The sequence below is a fragment of the Notamacropus eugenii genome, chromosome 1 (assembly GCF_028372415.1).
Source record: "Notamacropus eugenii isolate mMacEug1 chromosome 1, mMacEug1.pri_v2, whole genome shotgun sequence".
Lineage (NCBI taxonomy): Eukaryota > Metazoa > Chordata > Mammalia > Diprotodontia > Macropodidae > Notamacropus > Notamacropus eugenii.
The window spans coordinates 75,690,343-75,712,974 of NC_092872.1; the positions used below are offsets into that span (position 1 = coordinate 75,690,343).

The 22,632-nt window shown below is 37.3% G+C and overlaps 1 protein-coding gene across 3 annotated transcripts in view; it reads left to right on the forward strand.

Moving 5' to 3' along the window:
* The window catches only part of NTRK2 (neurotrophic receptor tyrosine kinase 2), a 405,509-nt gene that overhangs the window by 93,259 nt on the left and 289,618 nt on the right, over positions 1-22,632 (forward strand). For all 3 annotated transcript variants that reach the window (XM_072605907.1, XM_072605913.1, XM_072605917.1), the window contains exons 9-11: positions 13,121-13,162; positions 16,103-16,203; positions 20,071-20,170. In XM_072605907.1, coding sequence (XP_072462008.1) covers positions 13,121-13,162; positions 16,103-16,203; positions 20,071-20,170 — 243 coding nt within the window. The remainder of the gene's footprint in view (positions 1-13,120; positions 13,163-16,102; positions 16,204-20,070; positions 20,171-22,632) is intronic.

The window sequence follows — 22,632 nt, forward strand, 5'->3', positions numbered from 1 at the left end:
CATTCATTCATTCATTCCATTTCCTCTCTTCCTTGTTCCCTCCCTCCTTCCTTCCTCTCTCCTACTCTTCCTCCCTCCATGTTTTCCTCCCTCCCTTCTTCATTCCTTCCTGTATTCCTTCCTTCTTTTCTTCTCTTATGAAATATTTTCCTGATGTTTTAATATTAAAATCAAATCTTTATCCTTACATTTAATTCAGTAGTTCTTGTAAACTGGAGTGTCATTCTAAATCCCGAGTACTGAATGAGCATGCATTTCAACTAAGCCCACCTCCAGGCTCATGTTTCTGCTTATACATAGATGACAGAATTAAATACCAGCTCTGATTCACTGGCATGGGGGTCTACATATTCAAGTAGAATCTTCAAAACTCCCTCCTGATGTTGACCCCTATTCATGCCCCAGAGATAGAAATAAAGAAGAAACAACAATAAAACCCCCCAAGATCAAAAACTGGTACCCAACAAAAGTGGGTTTCTTATATTAGTCAACAACTAATAGGGGCAGCTAGGTGGTGCAGTGGATAGAGCCCCAGTGCAGGAGTCAGGAGGACCTGAGTTCAAATCTCACTTCAGACACTTGACACTCACTAGCTGTGTGACTTTGGGAAAGTCACTTAACCCCAGTTGCCTCATCCTGGGTCATCTCCAGTCATCCTGAGGAATATCTGGTCACTGTATTCAGATGGTTCTGGAAAAGTAAGGCTGGTGATCTGCACAGCCCTCCCTCACTCAAAACAAAGTCAAGTGCAAGTCATGTCATTATTTCTCTGATGGCATGGTCTTCTTTGGCAACGAAGGTTGAACACACAACTAATGTTTATTATGTACTGTAAGTGCTGGGGATACAAAGAAAGGTAGAGATCCTACCCTCATGGAGCTTTTAACTGAATGATGCTAGGGCAAATATAACTCTATATAGTTTTTTTATAAACCTACACTATAAGATCATCAGAAAAGATAGCTAATACTCCATCTCAGATTGTAGAGAGAGAATTCTAGCCAATTATCTGTTGGCCTACAGGATACTGTTCATAAAACTAAGGCAGAATTTATTTCTTGGTCCAACACCAATAAAGACAAAGGGCTTGGCATTCGGGTAGGTTCTTTTTGGAGCAAGAGTTTTCACCCTTTTTTGGTGTCATGTCCTCCTTTGGCTGTCTGGTGAAGCCTAGACTTCTCAGAATAATATTTTTAAATTCATAAAATAAAATACACAGGATTACCAAGGAAATAAATTACATTGAAAATATAAAAAATCAAATGCATGGCCCCCAGGTTAAAAACTCCCATTTTGGAGCTTTTTAATGCAAAGTCCTGGGTGTTTTAGGCTATGTCACATACCTCAACCACAGTCCTAATTCTAAAGGACTTAATTCTGCCATTTGAAGCTCTACTGAAGGAACTTAAGATTCTGTGTCATTAGCAGGACCCCAGAGATCAAACCACTTTCTCCTTTGTCTGGTCTTTGTTGCAAGTTTGGGCTATCAACCAGTAATGGGAAGGAAAAGCTTTTTCTTAGCTCCTGAACTGAACACAGCAGATTCTAAGTTTAGATACTGAACTCTGATCTTGTGGTCTTTCTGTTCTGTTTATAACAACAGAACACAACTTTCTGTCTCAAATGAAAGCTGGAGAGAACTGTTGGCTCTCTTTTGGCATTCTGGGATTTTGAAAGACAAGCTAAAATCTCTCACTTGAGTAGTCTTACAGTCCATATCGATCATCCATCCTAGAGTTTGTGCCATAATAAAGAATGAAGCTAAAAAACCATAGGGAGTGTCCAAATTGAAATGGGTAGAAAGCTAGAGAAATAGGTCAAGAATTACTCATTAGTTCTAATCCATGGTGAAAATAAGTGGTTTCTTAAAGTAGACCTAGTTTCAGTTTAATGGAGGCTGGGATGATATTGTGATAGATTTCTCTCCTCTTTCAGGACATGAAAGCATTCCAGCTGTTGACAGGTTAGGAGGAGCTATACAGCCCTGTTAAACAGTAACGGAGGAGGTCCTTAGTTCTCTGAAGATAACATCAGTAGTTTTGATCAATCTAAATCCGATTTTCAAAAACAAAAGACAAACAGGAGAGATGAGCCATATGTACACACTCCTGCTCGAGGCACACTTGATACTACAAAAACAGTAGTTAAAATTTTTTTGAGTTCGAGCCCTCTAGATATTATCATTGCCAAGCATTCCTACTTTCTAATTTTTTTATGTTAATTTTTATTGATTGCTTTTGTTTTTACATCACTTATAGTTCCCAATATATGGCTCTCTTTCCCTCCCAGAGTTTTTCCATTCCTTATAAGAAAGACTTTTAAAAAGAGGAAAAAGACCTCAGTTCATTAAACTAACCAATATATCAACCATGTCTGGCGTTATTTGTAGTATTTTATACCCATTTTCTTTTTTAATTAAATTTTTTCAATTAAAGAGTATTCATTTTCATTCCTGCCTACCTTTGCACACACATCCCCAACCCAAACCCTTGTAGCAAATATGCATAGTTAAGCAAAACCAAATTCCCACGTTGTTCATGTCCAAGAATGCGTGCTTTGTTCTACGTATTGAGTTGACTGATTCTCTGTCAGGAGGTGAGTAGCATCCTTTATCATCTCCTTTCTCAGTTTACCTCTTACAGGCTCATTAACTCAGAGCTTCAAGGGACCATAGAAGTGATCTAATTCAACCCCACCATTTTACAGATGAGGAACTGAGAGATTAAGTAACTTAACCAGGATCACATGGCTAGTAAGTGTCTGAGTTAGAATTTGAACCCAGGACTTCTTGACTCCAAATTTGCTCTCCCTTCCAGTAGCTGTTTGATGATTTGTAAGTTACCTGTTCAGCACCGGACAGGTTATCAGTCCAGCACTGCTTACCTGATCATTGCCTTGGTCCACTTTATTCACTATGCTCCACTGTCTTTCTGGAGGTTGTTTAGCCATTCAATCATGCCACCTTTTAGGGTTTCCTTGGCACTCTCCCAAGGCACTGTGGGGCAACTTGGAGTCAAGAACTTAAGTTTAAATTCCATCTCTGCTACTTACTGTCTCTTGGGTGTGTAATTTCATCTTTCTAGGTCTCAGTTTCCTGCTCTGTAAAATGAGAAATTTGGACTAGATGACCTTCCATTTCTAAATCTCTCCACTATTTATAGTCAGTTAGGTCAGTCCCATTTAATAGCACCTTCTGTGTACACAGAACATTGTACTACCTGAAGTGGTGAGGAGTTCTGCTTCAAAGGGAATAGAAGACATCCTCCCCTTCAAAAATCTCAGAATCTTATGAGGAAAGGAGAGGGGCAGGGAGCAGGATGATTATAAATCAGAAAAAGCTGCAGAAATAAATAGAATAAATAGAATACTTTTGCATAGACCTGACATCAATCTTAGTTTAAGATTACTCCTTGAGCAGCAGTCTCGCATATTGAGGAGGTTTCATGGAACAAAAGAATACCTTTGCTTTTGAGATCTTATCTTGCCCTTAATGAGGGATAAAGGTTTCTTTTTTTGTCTTATGTTATTAAAGAAGTATAAAAAAAACCCAAACACATAAACTATCCCCATCATATGAGGTAAACATGTCAGTTGGAGGATTTCTCAGCTTGGATTCCAAGAACTCCTAGGTCTACTAGACTAGAGGTCAGATGAAGTTAGTAGCTAAAATAAAGGGGAAAGTTTATTAACACATTAAAGGAGAATGTTTGCCAATATTGGGCCTCTCTTTACTATTCCTTGCAAAGATTCAGTGTGTTTACCTTTTCAGGCCCTCTTATGGTACATAGCCAATCAGCAGCATCCTGTGGCAGGTAAAGAACCAGTGATTATTAGACTTCCATATTTGGAAAAGTTATTACTGGAATCAACAGCACCTCCCAGATCTGATGGTCACAAAGATATTGGGAAAAGGAAAGTGCAAACATTTGCAGGTTGCAGTACAGATTTTTCTGAGGTGGGTGAGGGGTCTTGTCAGCATATCATGCTCAAAATAGAGGTTCTACATTATATACAACCTTTCTAGCATAGCATGACCCTCCTTCCACCATCGCCATTTGATGATTTGCCTAGCCTTGCTTAACTGATCATTGCCTTGGTCTTATCTCACTCAGAGGATGAGAATGTGCAAGTCTAACTTTGCCCTATAGCCACTGATTAGGAAGAAAAAGGAGCATCTCTATAGGGGAGGAAGAAGCTGGAGTGGGTCCCCTGAGGTTCCACTCCTTCTACCTAAGAAGCTAACACAGAACTACTCTTTCAGCTAAATAGAAAGACTGAAGCTAATTTTGTATGTCTGGGTTCTGGGGGCCAGCTGCTTTCTTACTCCAAGGAAGAATACCTGTTCAATAGCTAGAGTTAATTGACTTGTGATTACAGTTAGAGAAATTCATCTTGGGCATTTGAGAATATGACTATTAAAAATATTTTGTATTACTGAGAAAATGGCATGTTGGAAATGATAGCAGTGTATGTCAGATCACATCCATTGACTTCACAAATTTTCTGTTTTTGTTGATTATCTTTCTGTCTTTGACTTGATTCATTGACAGAACTTGTTAGATGCCAATCAAGACAACATCATTCCTTGAAGCTGTTAATTGACTTTTAAATATATCTGAGGATATTAAGGGGAGGAGGAGAGGGAAGAGGACTGGGAGATGAGAATGGAACAAACAGAAGGTGAAAGGAAGAGGGGGAAGCAAGAGGGGGAGGGAAAGAGATGGGGGAGACCTCAGAGAGAGAGGGTGAAGGGAAGAGAAAGGGAAAAAGGAGGAGAAGGAAGAGGAGAAAGAGAGAGAGAGAGAGAGAGAGAGAGAGAGAGAGAGAGAGAGAATGAGAACAAGTAAGAATTCATGTACATGCACAGGGTAAAGATGCTTTAGGCAGGTGGAAGCAAGAATGTATGTGTTGAATTACTTAAACTGAATTCTTCAGTTTGTGGACTCTAAGTAGAAGATGACAGGTAGAAAATGCAGCTGCAGGTACAAAAGAGCATGGGTTATTTGAGGTCTCTTCTAAGGTTGTGATGTATCTTATTTAGCTTACAGGCAAATTAAAAAAAAAATTGTCCAAGATGAAATTGATCCAAGGTGTAGCTACAGTTGGAATTTGATCCTATATATGTTAAAAGCACTTTGGTGAACATGAGACCATCCATGACTACTGACTGGAGAATATAGTTAGTCAGTGAGATTGTTCATATATCTTTGAAATAGAAACTAGTGGAGATGATGAGCATCATATTTAGACTCTGTGAGATTGGCAGGGGGTATGTGACAGGCTTCTCTAGTCAAATGGTGCTGGCAGTGCCATTTCTTGAAAGTTTAAAGTTTCCATTAACAGGAGGATGATTTACAGGTAAACTAGAAGACTTCAGGTCTTAAATCTAGATAGGGTGCCCATACTTATTTATCCTTATTTGAGGCATTACATTTTCTAGCCTTGAATAAATTAGGATAAATATCTACCACATTTATTAAGGTGGAGTCAAAGGACACAGGTTCATATTCCATTTTTGAAACTTGCTACCTTTGTACCCTTGGACAAATCATGTAATCTCACGGGCACTCAGTTTCTTCATCTGTAAAATGAAGGGGTTGAAGTAAATTATCTCTGAGGTCCCTTGTAGCTCCAAATCTATGACCATATGATGTTTTGGGGCAGTTAGATGGTGCAGCAAATACAGTGTCAGGCCTGGAGTCGGGAAGATGTGAGTTCAAATCTGGCCTCAGATACTTACTAGCCATGTGACCCAGGGCAAGTTACTTAATCCTGTCTGCTTCATCTGTAAAATGTGCTGCCCATAGTTGTTCCAGTATTTTTGACAAGAATACCTCAAATGGGGTCACTAAGAGTCTGCATGACTGAAATGACTAAACAACAATGATCCTTTGAGTAGTATTGTAAGAACATTTTAAAATAAATGGGAAGTGATATGACTTTTACTTTTTATTTGTTCCCTAGCAGTAATTTCTTTTTGCAAACTCTATATCAGGAAAAATAAAACCTGTACAAATGTCAGGAAACATTCTCCTCTATACTTTCCCTTCTCTACCCCCAAAATGTAGGGTACTAACTTCTTGAGAGCAGGGACTAGCTTTCAGGTTGTTTTTGCATTTTTAGAGCCTCATATGGTGCCCAACACATTTCAGGTACTTAATGACTACTTCTTGAATTGGTTTATGTTAGAAGATATTTTATTAAGGTAATAATGTAGCCCTTTGGGTAGACCAGTGCTAACCATATAATTTATATATTTTCCTTTGTTATCTTATCTTTTTTTAAATTTGTTCAATTTGTATAATTAATTTATTTGCTTTCAGTTTTCAACAAGCACTTCCATAAGTTTTTGATTTTTCATATCATTTGTATTTGACCCTGAAGAGCAAAATCAGTGCGTATAATTCCAGAAAGCTGTTTATTCATTCAACAAATATTTTTAAAGAAGCTACTTGATTTAATACATACATATATATATACATATATATAAGGTACTTTGCAAACCTCAAAGCACTATGCAAAATTAGTTATTATTGTTATTCTTGTCCACAGAGATTCACTATTTCCATTCAGTTTAGTTGAAATTTATGATGGGCTTATTATTATCAAGACTGTATAGCATCCTGGATAGAGAACCAGAATTGCAGTCAGAGTATCCTGCCTCAAGTCAGAAGACTTTGAGACCTGCTGACTCCCACGTCTTGGGTAACCTCCCTGCGTCCTGAGCAACTCATTCAGACTGCTTTGCTAGAGGAAGCTCCCTTATTCTCAGCTTCCTAGATGAAAGAAATGACAAATCTGGTCCAAACATAATCAAGTCACTGTGCGAGGTGCTGAAGGCTATTCTGAGTGTCAAAGGTAGTAGTGGATGAAGTACTGAACTTGGAATCAAGAAGACCTGAGTTCAAATGCCATCCTAGGCACTTATTATCTTTATTACCCTGAACAAGTCTTAAATTTTGTGCCACAGATTTCTCATCTGTAAAATGGGGACTGGATTCATTTGCCTCTAAGGGCCTTCTAGCTCTAAATCTATGACCCTGTGAAATAGCATAGTTAGATTAAACACAGTCTTTGTTTTCATAGAGTTTACAGTTAACACACAGATATAAACAGACAAGTAAAATACGCAATTTAGCATGATGATTACCTTATTGACATGTGTGATATCAGAGAGAGATAGTCCATTTCAGTTCTCCCAAATGTTAAAGTTTTCCCCAGTATGGGCATTGTGAAAATGTAAAGCTCACCCGATGTCTTTTTCAGGCTTTTTGCCAAGTCTTGTTTCATGACACCAGAGCAAGATGTGTGTCACAGAAGAAGTAGTCACTTCAGTCTGCATCTCTGCTTTAAATACCCAAGGATGTCCTAAAGAGTATGGTTAGGACTTAGATTTATAATAATTATGATAATTAAGATTTATACTTAAATAGCTTTTTGTGTCCCAGGAGCACTAATGTTAATTAATTATGCTTCAGAAAGCTCCTGTGAAGTTGGCAAAGAGAATGCTATTATTTTATCTGTCTTTTGGAAGAGTCATTTGATGTAGGAAAAGTTAATTGACTCTCCCAGTGCTACAAAGCAAGCAAGTGGTACAAGTATGCATGAAACCCAGGTGGCCTGAACCTCCAGCTGTAGTGTTTAATCTTCTATGAAGAGATGCTTCTACTGAGGAAGGGAAGAGGATAGCATAGTGAGTGAGGGGCAGCCTCCAAGTCTACTTCGGAGGGATAATGACTTTTGAACACTGGGCAAAGTTCTTAGTATCTGATTGTCCTAGGAAACTTTTTAAGATTCATTTGTGAAGCAGGTTCTGATTTAGGTTGGCAGGCAGGGAAGAGAGACAGAAAGACAGACAGGCAGACAGAGACACAGAGAGAGACAGATAGAGACAGAGAGACAGAGATAGAGAAAGACAGAGACAGAGACAGAGAAAGAGAGAGGGAGGGAAGGAGAGAGAAAGGGAGGGAGGGAGGGAGAGAGAGAGGGGAGGGCTGTCTTACCCTAGGCAAATCATTTAAAGAGAGAGAGAGAAGGAAAAGGAAAAGCAAAAAGCTAGATTATAGGATCATGGATTTAGAGATGGGAAGAGATTTCAGAGGTCATATTGTTCAACTCCCCAGTGTTACAGAGATAGAAAACTTCAGATTTATATTTAAGGAACATTTGTCATAGAGCAATGAAGGGATAACTGAAAAGAACAAGTCGTTGTTGAGTTATTGTTCTGCTCTTTTATCATGTGGATCTAAAAAAATGTTTTAAAAAAATTCTACTAAAAATCTGAAATGAAGTGGAAGAGATTTTTAGGGCATTTACAATACACTAAGAGCATAAAGAAGAAAACAGATGTGGCTTTTTTTTTTTTTTAGTTATATATCATTTGGCTTTCTTGTTTGGGCTGTTATTTATACCTTGGCAATAGAATGGAAAACACATCCCTCTGTCATGCCATTTCTCTTCCAAAAATATTATTTTTTCATCCTACAAGTATGTTTTTCTTTTAAATCCAGGAGTTTTCCAGGCATAAGGTTTTTTTTAAATAAGATATAGAAGAAATTGAAAGGCCTTGGCTATGGTAATAAAAAGAGCTTAAGTAAATAGTTGTGTGGATTTCTTAAAATTTTCCTGTATCAGTTATTTAGTTTGGAATTAAGAGGATGATGACTGGATCTGCTTCATCCCCAGCACCCTAGGTTTATTGCTTCCCTTATACACGGTGATGCTTAATTAATGTTTTATTAAATTAAATCAAATTGAATTTTGGACTGAGCTTGTGGATGCCTCAGTTTTAGGAATAGGGATAGATTTGGCTTCATTTTTCATGGATATCAGAAGCTCCCCTCGAGGTAGGTTCTCTTCCAATGCAAATTGGCATCTTCTCTACAACTTATAGTATTAGAAAAATGCCTAGAGCGTAGAGATTTAAATGGTTTGCCTCGAGTCAGACAACTCATATGTGGCATAAGCATGTCAGTAGCCTAAAAATGTCCAAGAGGCATTTGGAGGAGGGAAACAGCATAATTAAGGGTGCCAGTGGAAGTTATTTCTTCTTTCCTGTGGAAGTTCTCATGATAGCAACATGCACCTGAATTCCATCTTCCTCCTCCACCCCTTTGGCAGTATTAAATATTAGTTCTTCCATAGGAAGATCAAGAATAATTTATGCATCTAGTATGTAACAGCCTGAGCTGAATCATTCTTTTCAGAAAGTAGAATTTGGCCATCAGCAAAGATACCTTTATATTAATATTACCTGTTTGTATTATGTATATGTAAATTAAAATATTTATAGTATTTGATCATGCTTTGCCAATAAGAATAATTGCTCAATAGTAGGGTAGCTTCTACACTTTCACTGTCTGTCGGCCTTGGAACCAATCTGATCCTTTCTTGAATTTTTCTGGATGATTTTCGGTGTCCCTTCAGTGGGGTAGTCGAACTACCAAATTTCCGTATTTCCTCGCAGAGAACCATAGTTCAAATTTGCTATTTGCTGGCAGGAAGATCTTAGTCAAGTCACTTAATTTCGGTGCCTCAGCTCTGTTACCTGTAAAATATGAGGGTTGGTCTAGACTAAACTCTGCAGTCCCTTCCAGCTCCAAGTCTATCATCCTACTCTTACATGAATCTTTAGAGTTGGATTACTCAGATCTACTGTATGTAACCTTCAGCTGCCAGAAACTGAACTTTCACACTTGGAATGAGCAGCCAACCTACTTTTTCAGAGCAGCATATTTTATTCAGATGAAAATAATAGAAGTCCATTCCCCACTGCTAATTCTCTCCTTTCCTCTCGCTTCATAGGATTCTCTTCCCTCATCCCCATACTCATTTAGAAATTCCCAATGCTTCTTTATTACTATTTATGGGACTCCTACAAATCCTTGTGGGTTTCCTGAAAAGTCATTAGTTTTTCTAGTACTTTGATATGTTGCTATCCTGATTGTCAAATGACTAATATAGGAAATTATTAATTTTATTGCACCTTAAGTTAAGGATCAGTCAATTTGAATCAAGTAAGAAGGTAATGATACAAGTAGTTGTCCAGGATGTCATCTGGATGGACTCTGCAGCTGGATTTTTAAAACAAACAGAATTACTATGAGATGCTAACAGAGACTTTATGTACATGAACCTCAAAGAGAATGATAGTGGTGACATTGTAAGCCTTACAAAGTAAATATAACTGAAAGTTTCATTTGATTTAGCTGTTGCTGGAGGCAGACTACTGGGTCTGATGAAATTGATGACCTGCTGTAGTCATAGTAACATTGTTCCCATAAGCTCTATCTCCAAAGGGCTTCCACCAATGTGGCAGATGCCCTAGATTCAGACTTCAGAACAGCGACAGGTGTTTCCTTTATAAGGGATGAATCTGTCTTTGCCACAGTCAGCATAGTGAGTGTGCTAGGGAGGGGGGGAAGTACCAGGTTCTAGCCAGTTTCTTCTAGTTTCATAATTTCAAGCTAAATTTAAATGTCATTGCCAAGAAAGTGAAGTGACAGTAGTTTTCAAGGAGCTAGAAAAACTGAGTTAGAAAATAGAGTGCCTCTCAGAAAGTATAGATACGGCTTCGTTATCTTGACTGTTTATGGGAGGCAAAACTTGCATTTAGAAATGATTCATAACAGTAGAAAAAGACACATTTGAAAGAAAAATTGATAACAAAAATGCAGAAACAGTGAATTATGTTGCGAAAGTAAAGACTGATGTGGCAGTTTTTAAGTTTGTATCTCAAATTTCCCTCCTATTTTCCTTAAATGACCCTAGTTAGAGCAGATTTGCCACTCCTGAGATTCTTCTCTGGGTGCTGTTTGGAAAATATGTTTATTTTTGGTTCTGTCTTAGTTTGACAAGATTACAATAAACCTATCTGGTATTTAGTAAGATAGATTAAGATATGATTTAAATAAAGCTATTCCAGAATCTTCATAGTATTATTATCTAAAAATGGAAGATTGGTCAGAACCATTTAAGTTGTAAAAGTTGGCTGGTTTCTGACTAGAGTAAAGACTGATTACATCAGGGTTGGATAATTTGTTTTTTCTCAGTAAGTTAAATCAGTTCCTGTGATACTAGACCATTGGCAGAAAAATAGGAACTCTTCTGGGGGATGTCTTGTAAGCACTGACAATGTCAGCAATCGACAGAAATAGAGGTGGGGCCAAGGGGAATCATTCCATGGGTCTATTCCATGTATCCTCCTTTCTTTGTGCTGCTAAGGTGGGGAGGGAAAGAGGATTTTGGAATGTTTCCTATGACCATCCAATGTTGACTGAATCTCAGTAGCAATATAGATATTCTTTGTAAGACTGCAAAAATACCATTCCCCTTCCTAACAACGTTGTTGATGAAGTTTTCTTTAATCACATGTAGAAACCAAGGTTCAATTAAACTTTGCTTCCTGATTTGGTGAATGCATAAACCACGACTCCCCTTTATGTCTACTATTCCCTAAGTTTCTTGAGGGTCAGGACCATCTCATGTTTATATTTTTATCACCAGCACTTAACATAGTACTTGGTACATAGTAGGGTCTTTATAATTATTAGCTGATGAATTGATTAATTGAATGTGTGAGGTAATGAAATTTATTAAGAATTTAGGTTCACAATTATTTCCTCAAGTAGTTCCCTAAACAGAACTTATTGTATTGTTGAAAGATTGAATAAGCATTCCAAGGTTTTTACCTCCTCCATTTGGTTCATGTTCTAAAAATTTCCCCCCTCCTAGAAAATAAATATATAGGAATGAAACCTTGATCATACTTTGATTTAAAAAAAATGTCACAGTATTTGTATGTCATATTTGAAGAGAGTACAATTGATTTCTGAGAATTTAAGATTTATAAGAATTGATTTATAAGCTTTGCCTTTTCATTTTGTTTCAAAAATATTTTTTTCCAGTCATGTCCATGTTTATAATTTTTACAAAGGTTTCCATATAGATCGAGCTGGAGAATAAATCACAAATGTTCTGATCACCTGTTGTTATTTTGCAAAAAAATTAAATAACTTCCCATTATAATAACTTAAAATGTAATTTTCTAAACCCTGTGGTATCTTCAAAGGAGAGACAAAAGCACATTTTAAAACAACAAATCGAGCAGATGATCTCTTACCTTTGTGTTAGTATTTTGAAACTCCTTTTCTTTTACTTTAGTTCTTTAAGTTTTCATGATTTTAGAGGTGTGAATCCTCCATCCATGATATAGCTTGTAACCTTCCACCCTTTAGTTGGCAGTATGTAGGAGTTGTTAAGTCTGAAAATGTTCATTTCCTGGGGATCACCTGTCTGTGCTTAAGTTGACCCAGTTCTCAGACAATGGTCACAATACCCATCACAAAGTCTGTAATCCAAGTTTGGTAGGACCTATTGGAGAGTATGCCATCTTTGGCATAAACATGGAACATCCAAAGGTCTCTTCCATGCCAAGTTAGAACACCAAGGGATCACATTAACAGAAGAATTCCTTCCCAGAAAATACTTATTTACAATCACTTTTTCTAAGTAAATAAAATCAGTAAATCTATGTTAATTTCTTGAGTTTTAATTCTTTTGGTCTTGGGACTTGACAAGTGGAATGCATTCAGTTTAGGGAACCACAATGAAGCTAAAGCATAGAGTAATTATGTATTTCTATTGTGGTTACAGTGTTCAAGGCTGCATTAGCAGGTATTAATCATGTGCCTATGTATGTAACCGAATAAAATTTGGTTAATAAGAACAATAGAACCCCTCTGCAGGGGTAAGTAAAGGTAACAAGATAATCACTATTTGTATTTGGAACAGGAGGGCCAAAATAATAAATAAAATTACAATTACAATTAGAAAAATTGTAGTATAGAAAGAACAGATTATTTATTGCTTATGCTCTAATTTGCCATTATGTTTCCAGTTTCCCCCCTAGTAATAAATAATACCTTTATTCTTTTGGGTAGAAGTTTAATGTGAAGCAAAGATGGTTAATCTCTTGCAAAATAATATCATTGAATATAGGCTTCGAAGCATAATTAGCCTGTTTTGAATGTTAGAGGACCAGTAAAGACTAGCAACCTTGTAACTCCAGAATGTATATTTATAAACTTTTCTTTTCTTTTTGTTTTGTTTTGCTGTTTAGGTACAGACCCAAATTACGATATTGACCTTTATGGTGGCTATGGTATTTTCTTTTCTGAAATTTTTATTTTTTTTTGCAGAACATGTATGATTAAAATGAAATCTGTCACACTAAAAGATGAACTATTACACTCAGTTAAACATGCATCCCAGCTGCAATATGATTTTAAAGTAATGCCTTAATAGTATTTAATATTGATGACCCATTTTTATGCTATTTTATTTCCAGTTTAAAAGCATGTAAGTGGTGCTTTCCCCCTCCTACCTAGAAAATGTTAATTATTGCTGTAGAGTAGAAAGAACACTTGATCTCAGAAATTGTAAATTAGTGTTTTGTAGTAGAAAGAACGTGATGAGGAGCTAGAAGTCCTGGGTTCTGGCTCTTCATTCTAACTCCTAACTACAATTGTATGATCTTGAGCAAGTCATTATCCTTCTCGAGTCCTTAGTTTTCTTATTAATCAATCAATAAGTATTGATTTATTAAGTTTTTATTAAGTGCCCCCTATGTGCCCGACACTGTGCTAGCCACTGGGAATGCAAGTATGGTCAAGTGAAGGGGTTGAGCTAAATGACTTTTAACCTTCTTTCCAGTTCCAAAATCCTGTATAAATCTCTTTTAGCCATTTGGGGCCACCATAGAACATTAAGTCCCAGAAAATTCCAGATACTATTTTTTATATTATTATTATTAAAAGATAAAGACAGAGAAAAGTCCCTGGAAGAAAATAAGTTTAGGACAAAATAGGGAAGAATTTGACTGTATTTTGATAGTGTAATTGAAGAAAAGGGTTGTGTTTTTCCTGAGTGTGAAAGCTCCTCTTTACCAGGTTTCCAAACCACCCCTATATTCTGGGATGGGATCTAGCTGAATGGGATGGATTGCTGGGGGAAGTTGGTTCATGATTTGACAGTTGCCAAAGGTGCTTAAAACATTGCTGTTTTTTGCCATTACTATGTGTTACCCAACTAAAGCTTTTTTCACTTGGGAATCATGTTGCATTCCCCTGTTTTGAATTTATTCAGGCAGTTATTTTTCCCTCCCTCCTTTCCCTTTAAAAGAGGGATGAGAATTATTAGAGGGGTGTTTTGGATGATTTTCTGCACGTGTTGCTTTGTGATGTGAATTGCGTGTACATATTTGTACATATTCATGTCAGCTTATATATTTATATATACATATATCTCTGTGTATATATGTATATATAGTTTTTAAGGTCCTGGAATAATTTATAGGCAGAATCTCTGTGGGGGTGGGGAATTAATGGAGGTGGGGGATTGAGAAAAATGTGCAAATTATGACCTCAATTTTTCTTTTATATTTCTGAATCATGTAGCTGGTCTCTTTTCCAGGAACTTAAAAGCTTTCATTAAAAGAAAACATCATCTTGGCCCCAGACTGCATTTTTTTCAGTCATTCTTTGGGTCAGAATGCCATGTTCTGGAAGCTGTTGGTTCACTCTTGGCATGCTTTAACCTTCCATGCTCAGGATCCAGTGAGTTGTTGGAAATAGTGGGACAGAGTACAACAATATTGGCTCAGATTTGATGCGGGAAATTATTGGGTCTTAAACCCATAAAGGTGCCTTGAATGAGATTAATTCTTTGAACAGTTAAATGTGAACTGACTGGTCTAAGCCAAAAAAACAGGGTAGTGCAGTGGGAAAAACTGGATAGAACACTGGATTCTTGTCCTGTTTCTGACACCATTTAGGTGATTTTAGGCAAACTGCATGACCCTTCAAGACCTCAGTTTCCTTGGTCTAATACATGAAGAGGTGGGCAGGGGCTTGGATAAGATCTTCTCAAAGGACTCAACTTACAATAATTCTAGAATATTCTATATAATTCTGGCATCTATAATTCTAGAAATCAGTAAGCTTTTCCCCTTATGGATTATATTTAAATTCCAGAGGAAAATATGCTAAGCCCAAATTATATTTCATTACCCTGGATCTTGTGGGGACAGTACAGACAATAAAATTTAGGAATGTTTTCCTTAGGATTTTGCCAGACCTTTGTAGTTCGTTCAGTCCTGATCAAAGACAGTTCACCTGTGTGCTGATAAAAGGATGTTGGCTAAAACAAAACAAAACAAATCTCAAAAAAAAAAAACCCTTTTTTAAAAATCATGACAGAGTTTCTAAACATTTTCATTATTACTTATATTACTGAAGAAGGAAGCTGCTGCTAGTAGACCAAGGACAAGATGATGCCCTGTCTTGAAAATGAATGAATAGGCTTAAAATTAAATTTGAAGATGCATTTGAGGTATAGGACAAACATTTTGGAACAATTTTCCTTACCTCAAGTAATACAGAAACCCCAAAATTGACAATTTAGATAAGTGGGAATATATCTTTAGGCTAATAACAAACCTTAATGATTTCATTTGGAGTTTTTCTACCCCACCAGTTCTTCCCTCTTCACTGTCCCCCCACTTCCCCAAGCCTTCCCCTCCTAAGGCTCAGAGTCAGGAAAGAGGTTTTATATTTTGTCACCAGTTTCTTCTTTTGGGACATTAAACAAATCCCTCCTGAGCCTCAGTTTCCTCATCTGTAAAATGAGGCCACTATATGAGATGATCCTTAAGATATACAAAAGTACAAGAATTCAGTGGTTATATTGTTCATTATAGTCTCCCTGTAGTTTTTATTTTGTGTAATGAGTTAATAGCCAAGGTTATCTTATTATGCACAAGATAAAAAATAACTTGAACCTCACCCATAAAAAAACTGATAAGAAAAGTCCTGGGATATAATAAATTTTTTGGCTTTGTGTGAGCCCAACATTACACTGGATTTATTTAGTAAGCTTAACAATGCCTCTGCTACAAAAGGAATATTCTCAGAAAACTGTCATGTATTTTAGCTGTGCTTTTTGTTTTATGAAAGGCTTAAAGCTTTGTATTTATTGGCAGAGTAAAGACAAAACCATTTTTGCTTCTTCCTTCCCCTCACTCTCCTTTTCTCTCTATTTTAAGATTATGAGACCACACCGAATGATATTGGAGAAACTACAAATAAAAGCAACCCAATCACTTCAACAGACGTTTCCAACAAAGATAATGAAGATAGCATTACGGTGAGTAAACAGAAATGTCCTGATTTGGGATGAAGCAGACTTATTGACTGGATAGGGTCATGATGCATTATTGGTTATTGCATCCCTACCAGGACAGAAAGATTTTTTTTTCCTTCCAATGCAAGAGTGTATACATGCATGTGTGTGACACACAAAAAAAGTCAGTATCGTCCTTCCTTCCTTCCTTCCTTCCTTCCTTCCTTCCTCCCTTCCTCCCTCCCTTCCTCCCTCCCTTCCTTCCTTCCTTCCTTCCTTCCTTCCTTCCTTCCTTCCTTCCTTCCTTCCTTCCTTCCTTCCTTCCCTCCTTCTCTCTCTCTCTCTCTCTCTCTCTCTCATCAAGTGTGGGACTTGGAAACATCAGGACCTGAGTTCAGATCCTACCTTATATACTTATTAACTGCGTGTTCATGAGAAGGCCACTTAATTTCTCTTAGATTAGTTTCCTTATCTGTAAAATGGTGATAATAAGAGCACCACCTCCCAGGGCTGTTGTGAAGGTAAAATGTGATCATGTATATAGAGCACTTTTATAAGCCATAATGCTCTATATAAATACTGATCATCACTATTATTATTAATTATTAAGAAATTATATGCACAAATTCCTCCTTCATTCTCTGTACACTCAGGTTACTTAGAATGCTTTGAATGCTGGAAATTCTGGTCTCCTCTCATATGTAGGAAGGTGCCATATATGTGCCCCTGTTGAATATACAGGAGGAGTAAGCGACTTTTAACCCTGCCTTAGGATCAAACTGTGCCTGCTGGAAAGTACAAGTACGTTCCATTTGAGCTTGACATAAAGAGATCTGCATTTACAAAACAAATCGTTAAACTGGAGGGTGGTTGTTCTAATTGAGAGAATGTGTTTTGCTTTATAAATGTTATCTATTGTGAGGTCCCTGGAAGTAATCTAATTTCTCTTATGCAGTTAAACATTGGTTGTGTAGATTATTAACTGTTATTAACTGCTTGACAAGAGGCTCACTAACCTTGGGTAAATCAGTTGTCCATTGGCAAGTCCCAGTCCTGGGTCTCAGTTTCCTCTGAAGTCAATAAAGAGGCAGGACTGTTTGACTTCAAGGGTGTCTTGTGGGTCAATGTTAAGGTCAAAGAGGGGACAGTTAAAACTTTAGGATTCACTGCCTGTTGCAGATAATCTGAAAAACATAAATAAGCATCAAAACTCAAAGACCTTGGGCAAAAGTTATTTGATTAACTAAATGGATAGTAATCGGCTTTTCCCAAGCACTTTTCTTGGTACCTTGTATAGCTATAGGATGTCATCTGCAATCCAGATTGCTCAGATAAATTTGTGTTCATACTGCAGTTTTCATAGGCTTCCTCTCCATTCACTACAGGCATGGAAAATTATTTTAGGTCCATTCTGTTCATTCTTATTTTCTTTTTTGCCCTGTCACGATGCCATGTAGGCATTCAATTTTAGTGTTCCAGTTCTGATCAGAGAAGTTGGTTCTCTTTCCCCTTCTCACTGAGACCCCCAAAGAGGTCTTTTTGTCCTTAGAGTATCATGTTCCCATTTGCCCAGCGATAATCAGACTGAGGCTCTTGAGGTGTCTGGACAGTTAGAATGGAAACACACTGCCAAAGGACATTCTGTTCTCAAAACAAAACTAGATTCCTAGTAATAACTATTTATGGATCTTAGATGGTTCCAAGTGATAATAAATAATGCTAATAATTAATGGGTCTAGTGATGAAATTTATATCCATGGACCACCACCAGTTCAGCTAATTCAGATGAGTTGCAGTTGCTCCAGGTTGTTGAAATTTGTGGCCACAATGACAAAGATTATGTACTAATATGAGGACCTTAAGGACATGCTGTGAAGGGAGTCACTTGAGAGGACTTAGGTATATTTAGCCTGGAGAAGAAAACGCTAGCATTTGAAGAGTTATCCTGTGGAAGAGAGATTAAACTTATTCTGCTTGGTCTCAGAGGTCATCACTAGAGGCACTGGGCTGGGTGGGGTAGGGGAGCTGTGGGGGTAAAGATTTCAATTCAGATCAAATTAAGCTTTCTAGCAACGAGAGCTATCCGAGAGCAGAATGAGCTGCTTTGGCAGAAGGTGGGAGCCCCCCTTGCTAAGCATCTTCATTTAAAAAAGCTAAATTATAATTTTTTCAACGAACAAAAAGCTCTCTTCTCTTCCTCTCCCTTCCCCCCCCCATTGGAAAAAGAAAACCAAAACCCTTGTTAACAAATAAGCAGAGTCAAGCAAAAGGAATTCCTACATTGGTCATGTCCCCCAAATACACAGGTCTCATTTTGCACCTGAAACCCATCACCACACTGTCAGGAAGTGGGTAGCATGCTTTTTCCTACAGAATCAGCGTTGATCCTTGTGTTACCAGAGTTCTTAAGTCTTTCCAAATTGTTTGCGTTGAAAATGTTGTTATTTTTAAAAATATTTTTTTCATTGACAAATAATATATTTAAGGAAAATAATGTTTTTAAATAATACAAATAGTATTTTTTAAAGAAAAATAAAGAAAAAAAGAGAAAGAAGAAAAAATCAGCAAAACTAATTAATACATTGAAAAACTTTAAAAATATATGCTATGTACCACACCTACGAACCTCCCACTTCTGCAGAAAAGTGGGGTGAAGATGCCTTTTCACAGCTCTTCTTTGGGGCCATGCTTGTTCTTTGTAATTTTGCACCAGTTTCTTTTGATTGTTTTGGGGTTGATCTTTCCAATTGGGTTGTTGTGATTGTGTATGTTATTGTGTATATTTCTGTATAAATTTTCTTGGCTCTGTTGACACCACCTTGCATCTGGGCTCTTTTTATTGTAGAAATTATTCCTGGTTCTGTTCGCAGGTTTCTCTGAAACCATCCTTTTCATTATTTCTTATGGCACAATAATATTCTATTGTATTCATATACCATAATTTATTCAGCTATTTCCCAATTGATGGATATTCCTTAGGTTTCAATTCTTTGCCAAAAAAGGAATGCTATAAATATTATTGGTTCCTTTTCTTATTTATTTGATCTTTGCAGAGGGGTGGGGGGCGGGCATAGGGCTAACTCACTGGAGAATTTAAAACAGGTTGGATGATCATTTTTTTGGTGATGAGCTCCTTAAGAGCAGGAGCTGGGTTTTTTTTTTCCTTTCTTTGTATCTTTAGAACAGTGTCTGGCACATAATAGGTGCTTAATAAATGTTTATTGATTAACTGATTAAGTGGAGGGAATTCTAATTCATGTTAGTGTTGGTCTATATAATCTTTGAAATCCTTTCGAACCCTGGGTTTTGTGATTCTGACATAACTGATCCTTTGTTAATAATAATTCATGGCTTTTATTTATTTAATTACCTCCAAGAGCCCATGGTTGAGATAAGACTTGAATGTTTAAAGTTCTGACTTTTCTTCTTTAAGTATGTCTCCTTTGAAAGTTCAGTCTGTTCATATTGGTGTAATGGATGGAGTGCTGTCCTCAAAGCCAAAGACCTCGGTTCAGGTCCCACTTCTGAGACCTAATATCTGTGTGACTTTGGGGCAGATAACTTAATCTCTCAATGCTGTAGGCAACTCTAGACAGTTTGTAAGACCACAAATTAGAGATGAGCTATCAACTGGCATTGGTAGTGGAAGCTTCTTCCCCTGGGAGTTCTCTATACCAATGTAATCATAGGTCCAGTCCCTATTCCAAAACCATGGAGTTGGCCTTTTTTTTTACAGGCTTTAACTTACTCGAAGACCAATCAGATTATTTGACCTGCCTTACAAGGTCATTGTGAGGAAAGCTTTATAAACCATAGAGTGTTACAGAAATGTGCCCTGATGTGGCTGAGTGGTATTGTTCAACAAAACTTTTAACTGTTTTTTTTTTAAAGGTCTATGTCGTGGTGGGAATTGCAGCATTGGTATGCACTGGTTTGGTGATAATGCTCATTATTCTTAAGTTTGGAAGACACTCCAAGTTTGGCATGAAAGGTAAGAAGAATGGCATGTATTTCCATTTTTGTGTGGATAATATGAGTGATGCTAACTTGTTGTTCAAGGCACAGGATTGCTAGAGTGCTGGAATTAAGATGACTGGGTCCTAAAACTATAGTGGGAGGCAGATGATAGAACAAACTATAACCATTCTAAAATCCACTGGACTTCTTGCTATAAAAATCTTTTTAAAGAAGGACTGATTTACAAGACAGAAATCTTGTCACCTGAGTAGTTGGTTTTTGTGATATGGTCACAAATGGTCACATAGGCAATTGCTACTTAAGTCTTCCTTTCAGGAGACAGGTCAGAGGGATGAAGACAGGCATAGAGGGACAGTTTGTGAAAGTACTTGCTATGCACAAGGAAAGGTCTTTTTCTCTGCATTGGATTCCATAATCCTTGCATAATGATACTCATGTCCTTGTTTCTTCAAGGCTCTCAGCTCTTGCTATATAAATAGTAGAGGTAGAAAGAAAAAGAAAAAATGAGTTTGTAATTCCTTTGGAACTTCTTGGATAAGAATGACTTTTTTAGTAAGAAAAAGAATATTTGATGCCAAATGGTTGGGTGAAGAACTATTTAATTTTCCATTCAATTCAGTAAACATTTATTAAGCTAAGTGCCAGGCACTATGCTAATGATTATCTGAGAATTGATGGTTGACCTGTGCAGAGATTTCCAAACTGCATCCTAACACTTCTAGGTTATTGTGTATTTTAGAAGAAAGTCGAGTCAAAGTGCTACTGTCACATGAAATAGAGAATTTTGACCATTTGGGAGTTGTGATTCAGGTTTTAAACCTCATACTTATATATCCTATACATGGAATTTTTTTTTGTACTCTGTGTATTCTTATAGGTAGCCATTTATGAGGGGCAAATGGATGATTTATGCTCAGTGGTTTAAAACAGGGTTTGATTTATTTATTCTCTTACTGGTGCTTGAATATAGACTTGAACAATTATTTATATGTATCTGCAGTAACTGGCATAATGTATTAATGTAATTATGACTATTCCTCTTAATCACTCATATCTTTTGAGAACTTGGAAGGGAATTTTAAAATAGCATTGAAATGCCTTATAAAGTCTGTGAAACCAGAAAAATATCTTTCATGTGCTCAGCTTTACGGTTCTGTATTCTTTACCAAGTTCATGAAATCTTACCAGTAGCGTGTGAGGTAGGGTCTAAGGAAGCCCTCCCACTCCACCCCAAATCTCTTCTACCTGCTTATTAATGCATGGTACTCCCTTGGTGGTGGTGGTGGTGGTGGAGGAGGAGGATTTTATTCTTTAATTGGACACAAGGCTAATAACTTTAAGAGAGGGAATATATGCATTTAAATTTACACTTACTGACTGGTATATGATCCTTTCCAATGAGTAGATTTTGACAACGAAAAGGACATTTGCCTTCCTAAAGATGGGGAATATGGGGGTGGGGATGGGGACAGAGGCTGGGGGAAAAGCACAGTTTTGCCTTGGGTTAAACTGTTTGGGACCTGTTATATAAGGGTTAGATCACATTTCAGGGTTAGGTTTCTGTAATATGTCCACTTTGGTATTTTCAGTTTTAATGTAAGAATATCTTTTCCTTCCTATACATTGATTCAATCTAGTAGTGCTTCATTTCCTTACATGTAATGCTTTGAGTGGCTGCCCCAAAGTATCAGGGATTGTGCTTAGGGACAAAACCCAGCTGGCCACTTCAGATGATTCAGCAGCTTCAGTTCAGCTGAGATGTGGCTCTCTCTTTCCTGACCATGGGACAATTAGTGGAGATGAGAATGAATGTGACCTTATTGTGAGGAGAGGTAGTGTGGAGAATGACAAAAGAGGGAAGTTAGTGCTCAGACAGGACAACAGCTCATCAGATTGGCGGAAGTTGGGGAACTATTCCTACCTCTTCCCAGTAAACAGATTTTTATAAGATACCTCTTTTTGACACTTGTGATCTTAAGGATAGTTATGTAGATTCCAGAGAATCCAGTCATATGACAGCTATTGAAGGGTTATTGGTGGTATAGAGCAAGACTGAATTGTAGAACTAAGATAACCAGCTTGGTCATCTTAGCTATCTATTCTTGTTCTCCCTTTGTGTATGAGTTGGTTTTACTCCCAGAGTTTTCCAACCAAGGACTTTGGAACCTAAGAGAAGTACTGACATTAAGAGGATCTTAAATCTTCCTGTAGAAGATGGTATTTTAATTGGTACTTGAGGGAAACCAGGAGGTAGTGATGAGGATGGAGAGAGAGGACCAGATCAGAGAGAAAACCAGTGGAAATGCCCAGAGTTGGGAGAATACAAGGAATAAGTGACTCTATGAAATTCCCAACGAATGGACAAGGAAGGCAGCACAGTGGAAATGCAGAGGAAAGAAGTGGAGGTCGATTTGCAGCCTGGGAGATGGCTCTAGTATTTTCATGCCATTCCTTCCCACTCCAAGCCTACTGCAG